Here is a 20,820-nt window from a genome sequence, read left to right as displayed (position 1 = left end):
TGGACTCATCCTCAAACTTGGAGACGGTCACCCCGCCCCTCCGGAGTATTGCTCATAAAAGAGTCATTAAAATTCACACAGTTTTTATTACACGTAGTTTAGATTTAAAGTAGATATTTTAAACTTCATTATTCTGTCCCAAAATGAACATCAGAAATGTGTGAAACAAAATTTTCCATACATGACACAGATGGAGAGATACCGTCGCAGGCTTCCCAGAGGGAAGAAGGCAGCCACGTCAGCACCAGAGTGTTCCTGGGGGCCCGTGCCCCTGCTCATTTGTAGAAATGCTCACACTTTGGGAGTCAGGCACCTGTCTGTTCAGAAATAAATGCACAGTCTTAATAATTCACTCAACATGAACTAAGCCATTCAGCTAAAGTGGAATGCTTGTAAGTTAGCCAGGGAGGGTTCAGTAATTAATGTGAGAACATTACATACGGGGCTGGACTTTTATTGAATATTAGTAGATAAGTAGAGAAATTGATTCTTAAAGCTTTTTTGGTATATAAAAATATTAATGGATTAAAAAATTTTAATCACAGGCACATTGCCTTGCTATTTTTTGATGACTTGCATTTTCCCAAAGAATTTTTGTTAATTAGCCAGTGTTTAAGTGTTTAAATGGTCTCAAATCTTGCCTTTCTCCATAGATATCCTTTCCTACTTAGTAATACCTCTGTGTGTGTGTGTGTGTGTGTGTGTTGTGTGTTTACTTTTAAGAAATAGTTTCTTTCCAACCAGCTATAGTGAAACACATCTATTATGCTAGCATGTGGGAGACTGAGAGAGGACAATTGCTATGATTTGAAGGCCAGCCTGGGCTACATAGCAAGACACTGTCTCAAAGAACAAAATATACCTTCTTTCTGAATGATTTTCAGGGTAGAATTGGGTCCTGTTTCTCTCTTGCTCTTGTTGTGTGTAGCTCTGTAATCATACACTCCTGCTCTTGTGCAGGTGTGAAATTACTCAAGACATGTTCCCAAGGGCCTAGGTTAGACAATTTTTACCTTTTCCCTTAGATATAGAGACACGGTGTCTGTTCCTATGTTATAGCTGACCAGAAAAGCAATGGGCAGTCTGTGTTTCAGAAGGACGTTGTGTCTGTGTATCTGCAGACAGTTACTGGTTCTGTTGAGGGTGGTCAGATTCCTAAACGATTGACAGACAGCAGTATTGTGCACAGAAATGAGTGGGGGACATGCTCCGATAGATGTGTATTCCTTTCTGTCATCTGCCGGCCTAGGTCCCAGATATTTTAGCTAGACTGAACCTTCCTTCCTTTTTCACACCAACCCCAGACCTACATACTTCCAGATGCCCCCCAAGTCCTCTCACCAGGAATAAGTCCAAGTCCCTCTTACCACAAATTCCTCTGGAGAGCAGGAAGCAACCAGAGAGACAGGCGTCAGTCCCAAAGAAAGCCAAGAGACTGTGCCCCTGCTCTGTAGGTTCAGTATATAAGTTAGCCTCTTGTCTAAGTTCAGGCTCATAGATGACCTAGGAGCATGCCCGTGACACATCACTGGGTGGAAAGTATAGCTTCTCCCTGGAGCTCGGAGAATACTCCTCAGACACTGTAAGTTTTTCATAGGATCAGAACAGCTACTTTCCCGAGTGTCTATACAGTGGGCTCCTAAATGTAAACCGAGTCTTCTGGAACCTGCTGTGTGGGATGTTGGATGGGAACAAGAAGTGATAAGGGTCACTGTTGGAGCAGGACTGTTCTAGCCTTGCTGCTCATGGTGATGAATGGGTCGTCTTAGAAAGATCCTTAGAGAAGCAGAAGGTGCGACCATGCGTAACAGCTGATGCGGTCAGTGCTGTCCTCCATGGCTAATGCAGTCAGTGCTGTCCCCCATGTGGGTTCCAGAAGATGGCTCTTTTTCAAAAGCTTAGCCAATTCATGAAGCCCTGGCCAGAGGACGCTAGAGTCAGATTTAGGTGACACTGCACACCTTGTAAGGTTCACAAACCTTGAACTCCTACAGGGGCCCTAGCTCGGCAAATTGGATTCACAGTTACTATTTAATCTTTCTCAAGCCCAGCTCATGCCCAGGTCTTTTAAAGCACATAAGCACCCTTGACAGGAGAACTAGGGGAACGCCCTCTCTGAATGATCTTTAGCACAGAATAACTCTTGTCTGTCTGTCTGTCTGTCTGTCTGTCTGTCTGCCAGCAAGTACTCTTTTACTGTCAGATAAGCTTTCTGTATGATCTACTGTTCTGAGAGGAAGGTAATCCAACCTCATTAGCTGCCCAGGTCCAGTCTGACCACTAAAGGGCTGTAGGGCTGACATACTTTTAAAAAGAGAGTCGGAAAACTTTTTCTATCAGAGACTTAAATGGAATTTGCCAGTTTTTGAAGTAGAAAACTGACGAGCCTGACCTTTTGGAGAATTGTCCGGGAGTTAAAACAATTACAAACAAATGAATAAATAGATTAAAGATATTTTCCTGATCCATAGGGTCATCTTTCTCTGCTGTCTCACGTGTGTTCTGAGTGTTTTTCTTTTCCTTAAAGGATGATTTGATTTGGTGCCACTATCGAGGCTGAGAAGTTTCCAGAATAGTTCAGTGTAACAAAGCGCAGGTCAGTGCTTTGACTCGAAGCTTCTTTTTACAGGTCAATCCGGGCCACGAACCCCTCTGAGCACACAGTGATCCTGGCTGTGGTTTCACAAGCGTAAGTGCACCCCTTGCCTCACCATAGCGTACCCCTCCCCCGAGTACTCTCACCCAGAGCACCCCAACTCCAGCAGCACCCCCACCCCAACAGCATTCCTGCCCAGCAGCACCTATACCCCAGCAGCACCCCTACCGCAGTAGACCTCATCCCAGCACCCCCACTGCAGCAGCGCCCCTACCCCAGCAACATCCTCACCTCAGCAGCACCTATACCCCAGCAGCACCTATACCCCAGCAGCACCTATACCCCAGCAGCACCTATACCCCAGCAGCACCTATACCCCAGCAGCACCCTCACCCCAGCAGCAGCCTCACCCCAGCAGCACCTATACCCCAGCAGCACCTATACCCCAGCAGCACCTATACCCCAGCAGCACCCTCACCCCAGCAGCAGCCTCACCCCAGCAGCACCTATACCCCAGCAGCACCTATACCCCAGCAGCACCTATACCCCAGCAGCACCCTCACCCCAGCAGCACCCCCGCTGCAGCAGCACCCCCGCTGCAGCAGCACCCCCGCTGCAGCAGCGCCCACCCCAGCAGCGCCCACCCCAGCAGCACCCCCACCGCAGTAGACCTCACCCCAGCAGCGCCCACCCCAGCAGCACCCTCACCCCAGCAGCGCCCACCCCAGCAGCGCTCACCCCAGCAGCAGCCCCGCTGCAGCAGCCCCGTCCTAGCATAACTGTTCCATGTGAGGCACACGGTGTAGCCTAATGCTTGAACCAGCGCCGTGACGGCCACTTCTAGAACTTGCTTCCAGGGCTTTGTTTTCCAAGTTTCCAGAAATACTGAGGTTTTTTTTTTTCTTCCTTTCTTACATAATTGCTGTTAGCACGTTTTCTCACACTTCATGGGGGGAAAACAGGTTTACTCATCACCATGACATGCCAAAAATGAGTAGAAAAGCTGAGGGCTCTGGATGCTCTGGTTTGTCTTTCCTCTCTGAGGAAAACAGAAGGGTTTCAGTTTTCACTTCAGAATGTCGTGTGAGAGTGCAGAGATGCTAAATCCACTGCAAGAAAAGGAGTGTGGCTCTGAGGAGAACTGTCCAGTGGCTAACAGCAGGCCGTAGGCTGTGACTCTGAGGAGAACTGTCCAGTGGCTAATAGCAGGCCGTAGGCTGTGGCTCTGAGGAGAACTGTCCAGTGGCTAACAGCAGGCCGTAGGCTGTGACTCTGAGGAGAACTGTCCAGTGGCTAGCAGCAGGCCATAAGCTGTGGCTCTGAGGAGAACTGTCCAGTGGCTAGCAGCAGGCCGTAGGCTGTGACTCTGAGGAGAACTGTCCAGTGGCTAATAGCAGGCCGTAGGCTGTGGCTCTGAGGAGAACTGTCCAGTGGCTAGCAGCAGGCCATAAGCTGTGGCTCTGAGGAGAACTGTCCAGTGGCTAACAGCAGGCCGTAGGCTGTGGCTCTGAGGAGAACTGTCCAGTGGCTAACAGCAGGCCGCAGGCTGTGACTCTGAGGAGAACTGTCCAGTGGCTAACAGCAGGCCGCAGGCTGTGACTCTGAGGAGAACTGTCCAGTGGCTAATAGCAGGCCGTAGGCTGTGACTCTGAGGAGAACTGTCCAGTGGCTAATAGCAGGCCGCAGGCTGTGACTCTGAGGAGAACTGTCCAGTGGCTAACAGCAGGCCGTAGGCTGTGGCTCTGAGGAGAACTGTCCAGTGGCTAATAGCAGGCCGTAGGCTGTGGCTCTGAGGAGAACTGTCCAGTGGCTAGCAGCAGGCCATAGGCTGTGGCTCTGAGGAGAACTGTCCAGTGGCTAACAGCAGGCCGTAGGCTGTGACTCTGAGGAGAACTGTCCAGTGGCTAATAGCAGGCCGTAGGCTGTGGCTCTGAGGAGAACTGTCCAGTGGCTAGCAGCAGGCCATAGGCTGTGACTCTGAGGAGAACTGTCCAGTGGCTAACAGCAGGCCATAAGCTGTGACTCTGAGGAGAACTGTCCAGTGGCTAACAGCAGGCCATAGGCTGTGACTCTGAGGAGAACTGTCCAGTGGCTAGCAGCAGGCCATAAGCTGTGACTCTGAGGAGAACTGTCCAGTGGCTAACAGCAGGCCAGAGGCTGTGGCTCTGGGGAGGACTGTCATGTGACCAACAACGGGGCATAGCTTAGGTTGGTTTTGAACTGCAAAGAAGATTGGCCCAGCTATCATTACAGTGATACCCTAAAATGAGAAATTATTCTGCTGGGTTTAGAGTTTGGATTGTTCCACACTTAAAATGAAAGGACTGGCTGAGAGAAATAAGTAGCTTTCATGTGCTACAGTAGTTAGAACCCTTGCCAGTGGCAAAATTTGTTGTAGTCAATTTATGTCTGTCATGAGCTTCAGAGAGACTGAGACCTTAATTAGGAACCATGGCCTATTGGACTTGGCTTTATTAAGGCGTTTGGCACAGATTTTTGCCACCAAGGAGCGGACAGGCTAATAGCTCTGATAAGAAGGTGTAGGGTCTTCATGGGCAGGCTGGCCCAGGGACAGTGGAAATATATGCCCTGTAGGCTCCTCTGGCACAGGAGGAAGCCATGGCCGCAGGGGCCAATCAGAGCCTCCTGTTGAAATACTGTACTGTGAGGCTCATCCCTCGATGCCTTCTACCTGTGGTCCTGGTGGGAGATTAATCCCAGAAAGACTGAGGGAGGAACAAAGGAGCCTTTTGCTCCACTTTTCTTCAGAGATCTGAGCAGGATCATTCAGCCCTAGACATGACATCTTGGAGATGCCACACCACAGAGCCCTTCCCACGGCTTGTTCCAGGGGCCCCAAAATGCCTTCGGTCCTTTTCACGTGTCCGAAGTGTTTATGAGTCCTTCATTAGGAGTGGTTTTGTATGGCATGTTGTGGTTTTTCTGGTTTTTTGTTTTTTTTTTTTATATATCAAATTCTTCTCACATTGGCGAGTGAAGTTAAGCGACCTCTTATCTTTGCCACCTAGTTTAGGAAATAGAATAATATTACATTGGAATTTTTGTAATGCCTCTCCTGATGTGTCATTCACAGAAGGCAGAACCTTCTTTTACTGAGGGAAACCAGAAAGTAAGGGAAACAATTTCTCTGGGAGCAGGAAGCCTTGGACAAACGGGGCCTTCTGTTTTCTTGTGCCGTTTCCACCCAATCCCTCTTCATGTGTCTCCCCTGACTTTCTGGGTTATACCCTATGCAAAATTCTGGCTGTCTCAGGGACCCTCTTTCAGTTTCTTGATGGTGACAGTTGAGTTATCAGGCATTGTCATGACATGCTGGTTCTCAGTCTGCCTTTGTAACTCATGTAGCTCCAGGCTTGATATAGAAAACTTTATCCGGAAGCAGGCAACAGTATCAGTTTTCGTTTCCCTCCCTTCTGTGCTTCTGTTCATGCTGACTCTTCTTGGCTACTCGGTTGTAGGCTCCCACAGACTGTAATGTCAGGTGTGTGTGGCACCTTGAGAGTTGGGCCCAAATAGGCCTTGGAGTAGGAGTTGTCCATCCAGTTGGGTTAGGGACAGAAGCCTGGTGATAAGCAGCATAGGTGACACATCCTTTAATGGGGGCTGCCCTCTTAGATCTGCTCCAACTCCAAAGGGCGAGACAGAGTTAGAGCATTTCACTCCTGCGCTGGGGACACTGACCACACTGCTGTTGCTCTGTTTGCTGTGTGTGTTCTGCTGGCATCTGGGAAACAGATGTGGATTCTGTGTCCTTGGAGGCAGGTGCTCCTTGGACGACCGCTGTTCAGGAAGCATCTCAGGGGTGACCGCCGACGGCCCTCATTGCTCTCTCTCCATGTTTCAGCGTGAGGAATCCTGGTTTGTATCTGCTGAGTGACCACATTTTCTGCTTTGCTGCAGATCTGATGACCATGAAGAGGCCTCGGTCCTTCCTCTTCTCCATGCAGGCTTTAACCGGGTATGTACAAGGGGACCGGAATGCCTCTCTCTAGCCTCCCTGGCTCTCCCATAACAGCCAAGCACACAGCCAGACTCTCCCATGAGAGCCCAGCATGCACCCATGATAGTTATTACTGGAAACAGGCCCCGGAACTCTGAACCAGGGAATAGAAGCAACTGGGCTTGGAATGGAGTACCATTGAGCCAGTGCTAGTGAACCACTCGCTTCTTATCATCTTAATTCCAGCCGATGCACAATTGTGCAGCCAAGGCACTGAGACAATAAGGCACCTCTTACATCAGATCCTAACCCAACAGTCTCAGAGTAGCCCCGTATAGAGGCACCTCCCCACTTAGACTCACTATGTGTGTGGTCCTTTAAAGGTGACGTACCAAGTCGCCTCTTGGGATCTGTGCTCACCACCCTGCCAGAGATTTTAAACCAGAGGCAGGCTCCTGCTGGTGACCACAGCTTGTGAACTGCCATTTAGCACCCGAAAAAAAGAGGAAAAGTCTCTAATTTGAAGGATAACTATCTGAAAAGCATTGATATCAACTTAAAGGTTAGCACTGCTTATCCTAAGCAGAGATACAGACAAATAACTAAGATTATAAGGAAAGGATTTGGATCGCAAAGCAAAGCTGTGTGTGGGCCAATGTAAAGAAAACAATGGAAATAATTCTAAGTAAAGTGGAGTGGAAAAAGAAGCGTGACTATCAGACACAGTCGTATAGAAAATTAGTGGAGCCCTTCCCTTCACAATGTTATGACGAACATGTATTTCTGTTTTTAAACAATGCTTTACTTTAGGTTAAAAATAGGGTAGCAACCCAAAGTTGATCTCTGTAGATCTTACTAGTAGCCTAAACTCAAGGTGGATGATCCTGTGAGTTCTTGGTCGCTGTTCTGGATTTGAAATGAAAACCCACCTTGGTAGCAGACCATGGTGAAGCAGGAGCTTGCTTTGTGAAGCGGTCTCCCCGTGCTCTGCCATGCTGCAGCCCAGAAGCAAAGCCCTGTGGGAGATGGAAGGCTGCATTGGTTCAGAACGTGTCACAGAAGTGGGCCACATTCCGAGGCACCCTGCACCCTTTCCTCTGTGTCTGTCATCTTTCCTTGGCATTGATGCTGAAACCTTGCCTTCTGTGCAGTGGTTGAATGTAGATACGTAAGAGAACACTTCTGAGTTTGAAAATGTAGACCTGCCAAGAGGGCAGCTGGCAATGAAGCCACATGACTGCCATTTAAAAAAAAAACACCATACATTTTTTCTGAGAAATAACTCTGAAATTATTCACAGGTTTTTATTGATCCTCTGTGTGGACCACACCATTCTACCTCCTTCTCACACTGACCTTTTCAAGTGTGAGTTGGGACTCTGAGAACACCGGAAAATTAGTTTCCCTGGTTAGCTTGGTTATATGATTGAAGGATGACCTTGCCACCACGCTGGTTGGCTCTATTAGTTAGGCTGTCCATTGGTCTCTGGAGTGGCCTTAGAATTGTTCAGTGATCTTTCCTCCAACAGTATTTGTGGTTGGTGTCATCTAGAAGATAGCTTCTCTACTGAAGGGCAGCGGTCACACACCTGTTGACAGGAAGTCTGTTGACAGGAGAACGATTGCCAGTTTTTTTTTTTTTTATTAACTTGAGTATTTCTTATATACATTTCGATTGTTATTCCCTTTCCCGGTATCCGGGCAAACATCCCCCTCCCCCCTCCCCTTCCTTATGGGTGTTCCCCTCCCAACCCTCCCCCCATTGCCGCCCTCCCCCCACCAGTCTAGTTCACTGGGGGTTCAGTCTTAGCAGGACCCAGGGCTTCTCCTTCCACTGGTGCTCTTACTAGGATATTCATTGCTACCTATGGGGTCAGAGTCCAGGGTCAGTCCATGTATAGTCTTTAGGTAGTCGATTGCCAGTTTTTAGACACACATATTCTTAAGAAAAAAGTTCGGTTTTTTTTTTTCTTTCTACTTGTCTGTACTACTTCAGAATGTCCCCTGTGCCCAGATCCAAATGTGTCATACACAGTGAATGAACCCATGGTGAATGGGACTCTGGAAGTCAGTTCCTGTCTTGGATTTCCTGGTATTTTGAGGGCTGGGTCTGATTTGAACAAGGCCATTCACCAACTGGTTAGAGAGCTCCCTTCCAGCCCAGTTTTTCTCCCAGGAAAACACAGCATGTCCTCAAAGCAGCTGGGGCGGATCTCTGTGTACATTCTCCTGCTTGTTTGGAGAAATATCTCGGTATTGACTCTCTGTCCAAATGCCTTCAGAGATACATGCTGGCCTTGCCTTCTATGAAGTTTTTTCCCATTCCTGATTTGTTTAATCATCTTTTGGAAACGTGGCTCCGTGTTACTAGCCAATACATTAGTCTGTGATCCCTGAGTGTGGATCCGGGAAGAAACTGTGCCAGCCAGTATACTCCAGCCATCCCCTCTGGGGACAGTGACGCACTGGACACATGGCCGGCTGTCGAGTGAGCAGCCCACACTGAGCTTTGTGGAAGTTAGCATCTCGCCCAGTGCAGCTGCTGTGCTCTGCGTTCTCCTTCGTACGCCTCTTTTTTGTTTTCAGCCTGAAATGATGCTTATTCCTCTCAACAAGTATTTATGGGGCCCTGTGTGTGAGGCAGTGTGGAAAGCATGCTGGGCTAACAGCTGTGAGCCACACTTCTCCCTGGAGAGGCTTCCTTAGGAGTGGGAAGTCAGGGAGCTACAATGTATTAGTTATCAGGCCCGGTTCCAGGTGACTTGCTTAATTTCTCTTACCATATGAAGGATTTGATATTTCCTTCATTTTTTTTTTGTCAGAGGAGGAAACAGGCTCCAAAATCTGAATAGCTCGTACATTCATAACAAAGGCACAGGTGCAGATGCAGGTTCCCTCCACACTCTGCCTTGGGTCCAACTACTGAGGTAGCTTCCCAGCCACGTCACGTCACAGGGTACTCTCCCAAGAGCTCCTGTGTCCCAGGAAAACTGTGCCTTCAGATAAAAGTTGCTTGGAGAATCTGTAGACTGGGTGATCTTCCTCTAGTGAGAGCCCTCTGCTCACGTTAGCAGTTCACCACATCGTTAGCCTACAGATGTTCTGCATGTCCCTGAGTCAGAATCCAACGTCTCAGCATCATTTAAACCCACGTTTCTGCAATTCGTCTGCTACCCCTGATAACTGTCATTGGCTGAGACAGATTTCGCCCATCTAAAAACATGGGCAGATGTGATTCTTTTTTTTTTTTTTCTTTTTAATTGGATATTTTATTTATTTCCATCTTAAATGTTATCTCCTTTCCTGGTCTCCCCACCGCAAACCCCCTTATCCCATTTCCCCTTACCTTTCAATGAGGGTGCTCCCCCACCTACTCACTCACTCCTACCTCACCGCTCTAGCATTCCTCTACACGGGGGCATCGAGCCTTCACAGGACTAATGGTCTCCCCTCCCATTAATGCCAGATAAAGCCCCTTCGGTTCCTTAAGTCTTTTCCCAAACTCCTCCACTGGGGTCCCTGTGATCAGTCTGATGGTTGGCTGTGAGCATCCACATATGTATTGGTCAGGCTCTGGCAGAGCCTCTCAGGAGACATCTGTATCAGGCTCCTGTCAGCAAGCCCTTCTTGGCATCAGCAAGTGTCTGGGTTTGGTGACTGCATGTGGGATGGATCCCCAGGTGGAGCAGCCTCTGGAAGGCCTTTCCTTCAGTCTCTGCTCCAAACTTTGTCCCTGCATTTCCTTTAGACAGGAGCAATTCTGGGTTAAAATTTTGGAGATGGGTGGGTGGCGCTATCCCTCCACTGGGGAGGCCATGCCTCACCTCTGGATATGGTCTCGACAGGCTCTTCCTCCCCTTTGTGGGGTATTTCAGCTAATGTCATCCCCGTGGGGTCCTGGGAGGCTCTTGCTTTCCTCGCATCTGAGACTTTCTGGTTGCTACCCCCAGTTTCGCTTCCCTCATTGCTACCCAACTCTGCTCAATTTCCTGACCCTCTGTACATCTCTCCATCTCCTCCCACACCTGATTCTGCCCCTCTTTTTCCCCTCCTTGTCCTCTCTTCTTCCCAAGTCTCTCCCACCCCCTACTTCTGTTGATTTTGTTCCCCCTTCAGGGTAGGACTAAAGCATCCACTCTTTGGTCTTCCTTCCTCTTGAGCTTCATGTGGTCCATGAGTTGTATCATGGGTATTCCAAGCTCTTTACCTAATGTCCACTTATCAGTGAATGCCTACCATGTGTGTTCTTTTGTGACTGAGTTAGCTCACTCAGGATGGTATTTTCTAGTTCCATCCATTTGTCTGTGAATTCATGAAGTCATTGTTTTTGATAGCTGAGTAATATTCCATTGTGTAGATGTACCACATTTTCTGTATCCATTTCTCTGTTGAGGGTCATCTGGGTTCTTTCCAGCTTCTGGCTATTATAAATAAGGCTGCTATGAACATAGTGGAGCACGTGTCTTTGTTACATGTTGGAGCATCTTTTGGGTATATGCCCCTGAGTGGTATAGCTGGGTCCTCATGTAGTACTATGTTCAATTTTCTGAGAACTGCTAGACTGATTTCCAGAGTGGTTGTACTGGTTTGCAATCCCAGCAATGGAGGAGTGTTCCTCTTTTCTCACATCCTCTCCAGCATCTGTTGTCACCTGAGTTTTTTATCTCAGCCATTCTGACTGGTGTGAGGTGGAATCTCAGGGTGGTTTTGATTTACGTTTCCCTGATGACTAAGGATATTGAACATTTCTTTAGGTGCTTCTCAGCCATTCGACATTTCTCAGTTGAGAATTCTTTGTTTAGCAATGTTCCCCATTTTTAATAGGGTTATTTGGTTCTCTGGAGTCTAACTTCTTGAGTTCTTTGTATGTATTGGATCTTAGCCCTCTATCGAATGTAGGATTGGTAAAGATCTTTTTCCAATCTGTTGGTTGCTGTTTTGTCCTAATTACAGTGTCCTTTGCCTTACAGAAGCTTTGCAATTTTATGAGGTCCCATTTTTCAATTATTGTTCTTATAGCATAAGCCATTGGTGTACCGTTCAGGAAAATTTCCGCTGTGCCCATGTGTTCAAAGCTTTTCCCTACTTTCTCTTCTTTTAGATTTAGTGTTTCTGGTTTTATGTGGAAGTCCTTGATCCACTTGGACTTGAGCTTTGTTCAGGATCAATTTGCATTCTTCTACCTGCTGACCTCCAGTTGAACCAGCACCATTTGTTGAAAATGCCATCTTTTTTCCACTAGATAGTTTTAGCTTCTTTGTCAAAGATTAAGTGACCATAGGTGTGTGGGTTCATTTCTGGGTCTTCAATTCTATTCTATTGATATACCTCCCTGTCTCTTTACCAATACCATGCAGTTTTTATGACTATTGCTCTGTCATACTGCTTGAAGTCAGGGATGTCAATTCCCCCAGAAGTTCTTTTATTGTTTAGAATAGTTTTTGCTATCCTGGGTTTTTTGTTACTCTAAATGAATTTGCAAATTGCTCTTTATAACTCTATGAAGAAATTGAGTTGGAATTTTGATGGGAGGGGAGGATGCCTTTCTATTTTCTGAGATCTTTGATTTCTTTCTTCAGAGACTTGATGTTCTTGTCCTACAGATCTTTTACTTGCTTGGTTAGAGTCACACTAAGGTATTTTATATTATTTGTTGCTATTGTGAAGGGTGTCATTTTCCTAATTTCTTTTCAGCCCATTTATCCTTTGGGTAGAGGAAGGCTTCTAATCCACCACATAAACAGACACAAAGAAAAAACCATGTGATCATCTCATTAGATGCTGAGAAAGCATTTGACAAAATTCAACACCCCTTCATGATACAAGTCTTGGAAAGATCAGGAATTCAAGGCCCATACCTAAACATAGTAAAAGCAATATACAGCAAACTAGTAGCGAATATCAAAGTAAATGGAAAGAAACTTGAAGCAATCCCACTAAAATCAGACACTAGACAAGGCTGCCCACTCTCTCCCTACTTATTCAATATAGTTCTTGAAGTCCTAGCCAAAGCAATCAGACAATGAAAGGAGGTCAAAGGGATGCAAATTGGAAAGGAAAAAGTCAAAATATCACTATTTGCAGATGATATGATAGTATACTTAAGTGACCCTGAAAGTTCCACCGGAGAACTCCTGAACCTGATAAACACCTTCAGCAAAGTGGCTGGATACAAAATTAGCTCAAACAAATCAGCTGGGAATCTTGATCAGCTTTGCTTTGTGACTAAAGCATGAGCCTTTCCCTTCTGCACAGGTTTGTGGCTTTTTCTTTTCTTAGACCCTCCCATTCCTCCTGAAGGACAAGAGGCCTATGGAAAGTTAGAGGTATTCCTCAGGGAGAGACCACCTGCTTCAGAGGTGTGTGTGTGTGTGTGTGTGTGTGTGTGTGTGTGTGTGTGTGTGTACACTCACACACTGAGACGGAAGATGAAAGAGGAATTGCTTTTGCCCTCTGGCTGACTTGGCTGGAGGAAAACTGTAAAGGGACCTGGGTCTGGCACTCTCCCCTCCATGTGTCTGGCTGCTGAGAAGCACCAATGAAACTGGGTAATTTGTTTGCTTGCTTGCTTGCTGGTGTGCAAGCTAGCTTGGAAAGCTTGGCAAAGTACGTATTTTCTCTATGATTTAAAATGTAAACCATTTTCTTCAGTCTTAAATTGCCCTTAAATCTGTTTCCTTACCATTTTTTATTTGCTGTGTTTTTCTGTTTTCCTCATTTCTCATAAAAGTATCCACGTGTTCATACGAGGGAGATGCTTGATTTCTTGTATATCCTATACCTGGTAACATGCTCAATTTAAAAGTCGTAAAGAAAGCACCGGGGAGGTGGCTCGGCAGTTAAGAGCCCTGGCTGCTCTTCCAGAGGAGCCAAGTTTAATTCTCAGCACCTACATGGTGGCTCGCAACCATCCGTGATTCCAGTTCTAGGAAATCTAACACCCTGTCCTGGCCTCTGCGGGCACTACACAAATGTGCACATACATAGATGCAGGCAAAACACCATGCACAACCTTTCTTAAAAAAATAATAATCATGCAAACATGAGTTGTTTGGGATTGTTGACTGGGTCCTGCAGTCTGTGCTCAGTATGAAGTGCACCTTTCCAGCTCTTTGATAACTCACTGGGTTGTGACTGGCTATAGGTTTGTCTTTTGCACTCGCTCACCCACTAAGGGCTTGTCAATATGTGAGAGCTTTTGTTTTTCCTAATCAAGATGAACAAACCATTTTCCAGTGAACAATGCAGTGGCATTTAGAACATTCTCGATGTTTTGCAATGCCTACCCTCCTCTCGTTCTAAAGCTTTGCCCTCGGTCCCAAGCTCTCACTAAGCAGTCAGTCCCAGTCCTGTTTCCTGAGCTCCAGTGAGCGTCAGTCTGAAGTCTGTCTGTGAGGATTAGACCTGTGTAGATAGTACACGTAAACGGAGGCTTGTAGCATGTGGCTTTGGGGTCTTTCACTTAGATACACAGAGTTCTTCATGTTGTAGCATACATCAGTATTTCATTTCTATCTTATGCCTGAATAAAGTTGCATTGGATGCACACACCAAAACTTGTGTCATCTCTTCATTCCACCTTTTAGCCTTGCAAATAAAGCTAGAATGGACCGGATCCTACCAGTGTTTGCTTGAGGTATCCATTCTCAGTTGTTTGGCTTATATACCAAGGGTTTAACTTTTGAATAACACATACACTGTTTTCTCCAGCGTCTAAGCCATCTCATGTCCCCACCAGTGAGGCCCGGGACTTTGATTCTGCACATTTTTACTAATACTTTTTCTTTTTTATCGTGTTTATCCCAGTGGGTGTGTGATGAGGTCGCATTATTGCTTCCGATTTGTACTTCCCTAGTCTGGTGAGGTTGGGCGTCCTTCATGTGTTTGCTGGATATGTCTGTCTTTTTCTTAGAGAAATGCTTAGCTTTTCACCCGATAGTCTGTCTTCTGTTGTGGAGCCCACCGATGCTTCAACTGAACTCTGTATTAGGCACGCGAAAGATTCAGGAGGAGGGAGAACACGCTCCCATAGAAAACGAGTCAGCGGTACGTTGCAGCACGAGCATGCTGCGTATTGAGTTTCAGGTGACTGTTCCAGGACAAAGCTAAAACAGTTCAGTCATTAGCGCAGCTGGGGCGGCACACTGTGCTCTCACGTGTTTGCCTTGCTGTGACTCCCCATAATGAAGGCTCCCCCATCGAGGTTGAGCGGAATGCCTCACCTGCTCTGTTGTTTCTCTGAGGTTCGAACAAGAGCCTCGCTCTCCTTGACAGTTTTTCTATGCCATCCCTTCCTACTTACAAGATGTCTTGCATAATGAGCTACCTGGGGGTGGGGGTGGGGCAGGAGCAACTGTGAGGTTTCTCTGTTTGACTCTCTAAGAAATAATTGGAGATGTCTTATGCATTATCTTGCTTTCTTTTCAGAGATTTATGGAGAACAGCAGCATAATTGCTTGCTATAATGAACTGATTCAAATAGAACACGGGGAAGTTCGCTCGCAGTTCAAATTACGGTACGTAGCAAAATAAGACAAGCGCACCAGGTTAAGGATTCTTTAGAAAGTCTTTGCTGTCAATAGGCTGAGGTTCACAGATCCGTGACTGACGTCTGGGATTTTGAGGTTGTTAGGCCACCACCAACAGCCATGCCTTAGCTGGAGTCCCCAGATGTAATGAAATAGGTCAACAGCCTGTCCTTTTTGACAGCCCTTCACTACGTGTGGCCGTTTTAAAATGACTTGAGAAATCCTGCTCGATTTTCATTTAATCATATTGAGAGCAAGACTTTTGAAAGTTACTTTTCAGCTTCTGACTCCCAACCTTATAAATTCCTACTTGAGTCATTATATTCGAGGGAGATGATACATGAATTAGATTAACTGTCACGAGGGCTATGTAGCAGTTTCGTCTGCTCGTGGCCGCCATGGCATAGTTTTAGGACCCCTGGCGGATATGTGGCGCTTTAAGAGATGACATCTCACTGGCTCTCCATCCTGTGGGAGGCTCTCCCTGGAACATCTTCAACTTAAAGGCTCTCTTGGAATATCAGGGTCCTAGTACCTGCCTAATTCAGCTCAGGCTCTGGTCTGGCTTGCTCTTAAACTCGATTTCTTCAACCCGCCCTCTTCAGGCCAGAGAACATGAGCTTCAGGAGGCTCCTTCATACCTTTGGCCCTGTGGAAAGATCTGTTTCCAAGAGCTTCCTGGCATCCTTCAGGGACGTCCCCACATGGCTTTTCTCTCTAGTGAACTAAGAGGTACCCTGTCATACCTCATGCCCAACACAAAGTCCAAGAGAGAATCTCCCTACCATCATGATACTTTTAATCTTTGTTGCTCACTTTATAGCCAAATATGACAGAGTAGTTTGCAAGCTAATTTCCTCCCATCTCTAGAATGATTGGCATAGACCCATAGACACAGGTAGCCCGAGTCTGGGTAGTTGATTCAGGTGATTACAGTGATATGGGAAATATAAGTGGTCACTGTCTTAGATGGGGACGTGGTGGCTTTTGGCTTTTGTTTGTGTGTTTGTTTTCAGAATGTTGATATTGCCACCAAGCTGAGTTTAATCTCTTGGGCCCCCCAATGAGGACAGAAGCAAATGACTCCAATAAGTTGTCCTCTGACATTCATGTTTGTCACCCCATGAGTATACATAACACACACACACACACACACACACACACACACACACACACACACACACCACACACCACTACAAAGTAATAATAAATAAATATTTTTAAAAAGTAAAAGTATGCCAAACCAGTGGAGATTCTAATATTGAGGGATTTTAATAGTTCAAGGACTTAAGGAACAGCACTGAAGACATTTTGAGTGTTTAAATAAGTTAAATCCCTTGGTTTCTTTTTATCTGTATGTTTGCTTCAGATTACTTTATACAAATTTTCTAAAAGCACCACCTTCTCTTTGCTTCGGTAATTTGTTCTTTTTTAACAATGTACTTAAGTGTATGTATTTCTTAGGAGCCTCTGTTGCTTTTAATTGAGAGTTAAACAGCTTAGTACTTTGCTTTTTTGATGTTCTTACAATAAATAAAAAGAGAAAAGACAGATTCCATTGCGGTCTGATCCTTTATTTCTTACAATAAAAGCAGGTGACCCAGCACCTTATCGCTATGGCCAGGAACCCCTCATGATATTTTAGATGATCAGTGCTCTGTGTTCTTAGGACACAGAACATTTGATGGTCCCTGCTAGGCTGTGTTTTGATTCAGATTCTGGCACTGGGGCTTCATTCGGGGAGATTTCGGACACCTTGACAAGCAGGATGCAGGCCTGCCTGGTGATCTGAAACAAGTACACATGCCAGCCCTGTCTTCAGGTCCCTGAGCTGCTGAGACCTACCCTGTGTGGGAGCTTGTGGTGTGGAAGCTCACATGGTCTCACCACAGTGTAACTGTGAGTTTCTTACCTCCCATCGCTGTGAGCGCTACCACTTTGTATCTTCTCCCTGCCAGGAACTGATTGGAAAAGTTGCACTCATTGTTGGGCTCAGAGTGAAATTCTCAGGCTCTTCATGTAAATCAGTGTGAAACTAGTAAACAGACTTGACCCGGAAGCAGTGACCCGGAGGCAGTGACCCGGAAGCAGTGACCCGGAAGCAGTGACCCGGGGAGCAGGGCTTGCCTCACACATGGATACTCTTTGCTTCTTTGCCTGCTGATATGTTGCTTTTCAGCCCTTCCCTCAGCCTTCTTGAGTTCACCCCCCTTTTGGGGCTTGGGGATTCATGCATATTATTTGAATCTCTCTGGGCCTACAAAATGTGGACCCATGATCCAGAGGAGAATGATTCAGACAATGGCTTTGTTCCAGTTCCTTAGGGTGTTCAAGGACATATAGAGCATCTACCTGCGCCCCAAGGCAGATAAGCAACTGTGCCATTTGTTAAAGACTGGGAAGTGAGCTCTTTATTATACAATGCCAGAATAATTATAGTCTAATTATGTAATACTTTCCTACCATTCCGCCCCCAGCTGCAGCTAAATATGTAGCATGGCTGTCATTCTTCAAGGACACAGTCTGTACTGTGGGATGCTGGCAATGTTAAAGGTGGACACTTCAGTCCAGGGCTTTGTGAATGGCGACTACCATCTATACTTTATGAGATGAATAAATCCCTTCTCATCCTTGCCACCACCCATGACGTCCATCAAGTAGCAATCCCATGAGTCCCCTTGCCTGTTCTTTGGTCTTCCTGGCTGATTCTGAGCCTCTGAGTAGATGTGGATGTATCCAGAATCTTCCTAAAAACCACTGCTTTGCCTTGTTTATAGTGATGTGTGTCTGTGCGTATGTGCCTGTCTGAGTATGTGCATGAGGTGTGTGTGTGTGTGTGTGTGTGTGTGTGTGCTTTTATGTGCATAAGGTGTGTGTGAATGTGTGTATATGTACATGAGGTGTGTGTGCATGTGAGTACAGGTGTGTGCATGTATGTGCATGAGGTGTGTGCATGTATGTGCATGAGGTGTGTGCATGTGTGTGAGGTTTGCATGTGCACGTGTGTGTGTGTGTGTGTGTGTGTGTGTGTGTGTGTGTGTGTTCTGTTTTGGTAGAACCTAGATGAAGTACCTTTCTAAGATATACAGAACAGCACATGTTGATCGCAATGTCAATTGACAAGAAGACATTGAGAACCAGGAGTATTCCTTTTGTGATCCTGACTACCTACCACTCTGGTTCCAAAGCACAGTCAGGCACCCTGCGTTTGCATTATGCACTTTGCACCCACTGGGACACTGTGCTGTTTATGGACTTTGTCTGGACCCCACCATGGACATCTCTTCCTTATGAGCCTTAGAAACCCTTTAGCAGGAGCACAGAATGCATGGTCATTCGCCCATTATCTTTCTCTCTCTTCCATTTCCTTTTTCCTCCCAGTTTTTTAACCTCTGATCTTAAGGATTAAAAAATAAGGACATCTGAGATGTAGGTCATAGTTCCCAAGAACAAACATTAATAAGGCCACAGTGTTTTTCTGCCTGAGAAGTATGAATAATTAATACACATGATTAGGTTCCCTGGTTCTAGGAATATGACTCAAATTGATTGCCCCATCTTGCTGCAAGTTTATTTAAATAGAGTCATCAACCCCAAAATAAACATCACTGCTGGTCACGCATGGGACAGGACTGTGTCATTCCTGCCCCTACCAATGTTCCTTCATGTCAGTGGGTAGGAGATTTGTTCTCTCTGAAGAGTTTAGATTTTGTGGATAACCGTGAGCATGATGTTCTATAGCTCTGGGACTTATTTCTGAACCGCCTTACGTGCAGACAAAGTGATTATGTCTGAAACACCAGCTTGCACGTTTAGTTGAGATGTACAGGTACCTTATAGAAAAACATTCACCAGAGAGGAGTTTGACAGAATGTGCTTAGCCGAACTTAATTACCTAGTTCTCAAAGTTGACAAATCAGCCTGTGTGGAATTCATGTCTCCACCCTCACTTCTGAAAGGTAGTTAGCACCTGAACTGCCTTCCCGCAGAGCTGAGCGCAGACTAGACCAGGTGTCTGGGAAGCGCTTTTGACAAACCTGGATGTTGCTTGCCTCTCAGGGGGCATCCTTTGTAATGTCTTGCTGACTTGATAGAACATGTTTACAAACAATGACGGTGGCTAGACAGTGTACAGAACAAATTAGTTGGGTGGGGCAATTGGATGAAGAAATGGCCCAAAGGGCTTGGGGCTGTCAGTGGCATCAAGCTAGCCGGGTTCTCTGAGCAGAACACAGATGCTTTTTTACTTAGCTGTATGCAGATAGCTGTAGTCTGCAGTCATAGGAACAGGCATCCTCCTTCAGTGTGCCAAGGTCCTCCCCGCCTGCACCTCCCCACCTTGCCGTCACTGAGACGGACTCGAGGAAGCAGACAGCTCGTGTTGAGTTTTTCCTTTCACTGAAGGCTTTCTCAAGCCTTAGAGAATAAGGTACTGTGACTCTAGGACCTTACAAGTGCTATCATCTACCACAGCCTGGATTCTTCCACCTGTGGTCCCAAGTACTTTGACAAATGCCTGCATATGCCATCCATGGCTCTGGTCATTACAACCCCCCATGAAACACACATTCTTATAATCATTCCCCAATGGGCAAACAAGGATAAGCAAAGGCCAGAAGTGGTGTGGGATCCCACAGCTAGGAAAATACAGTCCGACTTCACCCAGTGCTCTGCTGCTCTCCTAACAAATAGGACAAAATGCCAGCAAATTGCAATGCCTCTTAGGTGGGGAAAAAAAAAAACCTTGAAGAATCTGCCCATGAAGAAATATCCATCCACTTTCCTTTCTTTTTATTTCTCTCTTTGCACTGTGTAAGAAAGCCTGCCCTGGGATTCTTTCAATAGCAGGTTCCAGTCACACAGTTGCCGTGTTGGATAGGTCAGAACTTAAGGTATTTGGAGTTGCTTTCTATTGGGAAGTTAGTTTAAATCGAAACCACAATTGGACTCTATTCAGATTTCTCAGGTGCACAGAGGAGGTCAGCAAGAGAGGAGCTAACTATATGGAAAGTTACACAGGTGCAAAGAGCTGGACAATGGGGGAGGTACCTGCCACTCCTGTCTGTCTTCATGCCAGTGGGTGTGGCTGTAGGCAAAGCGACATTGCAAACCTAAGAAAGGGAAAACAAATGTTTCTCTGCGTGTTGCAAAAGGCCAGAATATCTCATGGTCGGTTTGAGCCACATTGGGTTCTCCTAGTGGATGGGAACGTGGTCTTCTCCGTGACCGTGGCCATACTACTACACTGCACATTGGACTAAAATATCAAAACAAGGGGGTTCAAAAGTCAGCTCATAGCAATAACGAGTTCACACTGTCAGTGGCGCAGGGCTCTGTCTATGTTGCTGAATTAACCAAGTTCCAACAATGCTTGCATAAAACTAACGCTAGTCTTGTGTATCTTTCAGGGCCTGTAACTCAGTGTTTACAGCGTTAGACCACTGTCACGAAGCCATAGAAATAACAAGTGATGACCACGTGATTCAGGTATGGGAAGAAGCCCTTCGCATCATTAACACTGACAAAGAGCCTTTCACGTTCTTCCCACCTCTTCATCTCAAATACTTTCCCATGATTTTCTCACATTTGCGCATTTTCTTGAGGAGAGGAAAATTGGTATATGAGAAGATGACTGGTAAAGTTAAGGATTAGTTATTCAAGAGAATGAACGTTGTTCTGTGATTTATCCTTTTTAAACTGTATGCGTGTACACATGTGTGTGGGTGCCTACAGAGT

General features: G+C 46.1%; 1 protein-coding gene and 1 long non-coding RNA gene across 10 annotated transcripts in view; one reads left to right on the top strand and one right to left on the bottom strand.

Moving 5' to 3' along the window:
* Pde8b (phosphodiesterase 8B) overlaps nt 1-20,820 on the top strand; it is a 234,210-nt gene that overhangs the window by 145,816 nt on the left and 67,574 nt on the right. For all 9 annotated transcript variants that reach the window (XM_063281702.1, XM_008760670.4, XM_063281701.1 and 6 more), the window contains 4 exons: nt 2,630-2,689; nt 6,518-6,575; nt 14,984-15,072; nt 20,493-20,571. In XM_063281702.1, coding sequence (XP_063137772.1) covers nt 2,630-2,689; nt 6,518-6,575; nt 14,984-15,072; nt 20,493-20,571 — 286 coding nt within the window. The remainder of the gene's footprint in view (nt 1-2,629; nt 2,690-6,517; nt 6,576-14,983; nt 15,073-20,492; nt 20,572-20,820) is intronic.
* Nucleotides 67-17,172, bottom strand: LOC134485577 (uncharacterized). The gene is made up of 2 exons (XR_010063706.1): nt 16,997-17,172; nt 67-317 (listed from the first exon to the last, which is right to left on the bottom strand). It is a non-coding gene; the product is annotated as an uncharacterized LOC134485577 (long non-coding RNA).

Source organism: Rattus norvegicus, chromosome 2 (genome assembly GCF_036323735.1).
Source record: "Rattus norvegicus strain BN/NHsdMcwi chromosome 2, GRCr8, whole genome shotgun sequence".
Classification (NCBI taxonomy): domain Eukaryota; kingdom Metazoa; phylum Chordata; class Mammalia; order Rodentia; family Muridae; genus Rattus; species Rattus norvegicus.
The sequence above is the reverse complement of the archived record's forward strand: the minus strand, read 5'-3'. Positions and strand labels throughout refer to the sequence as shown.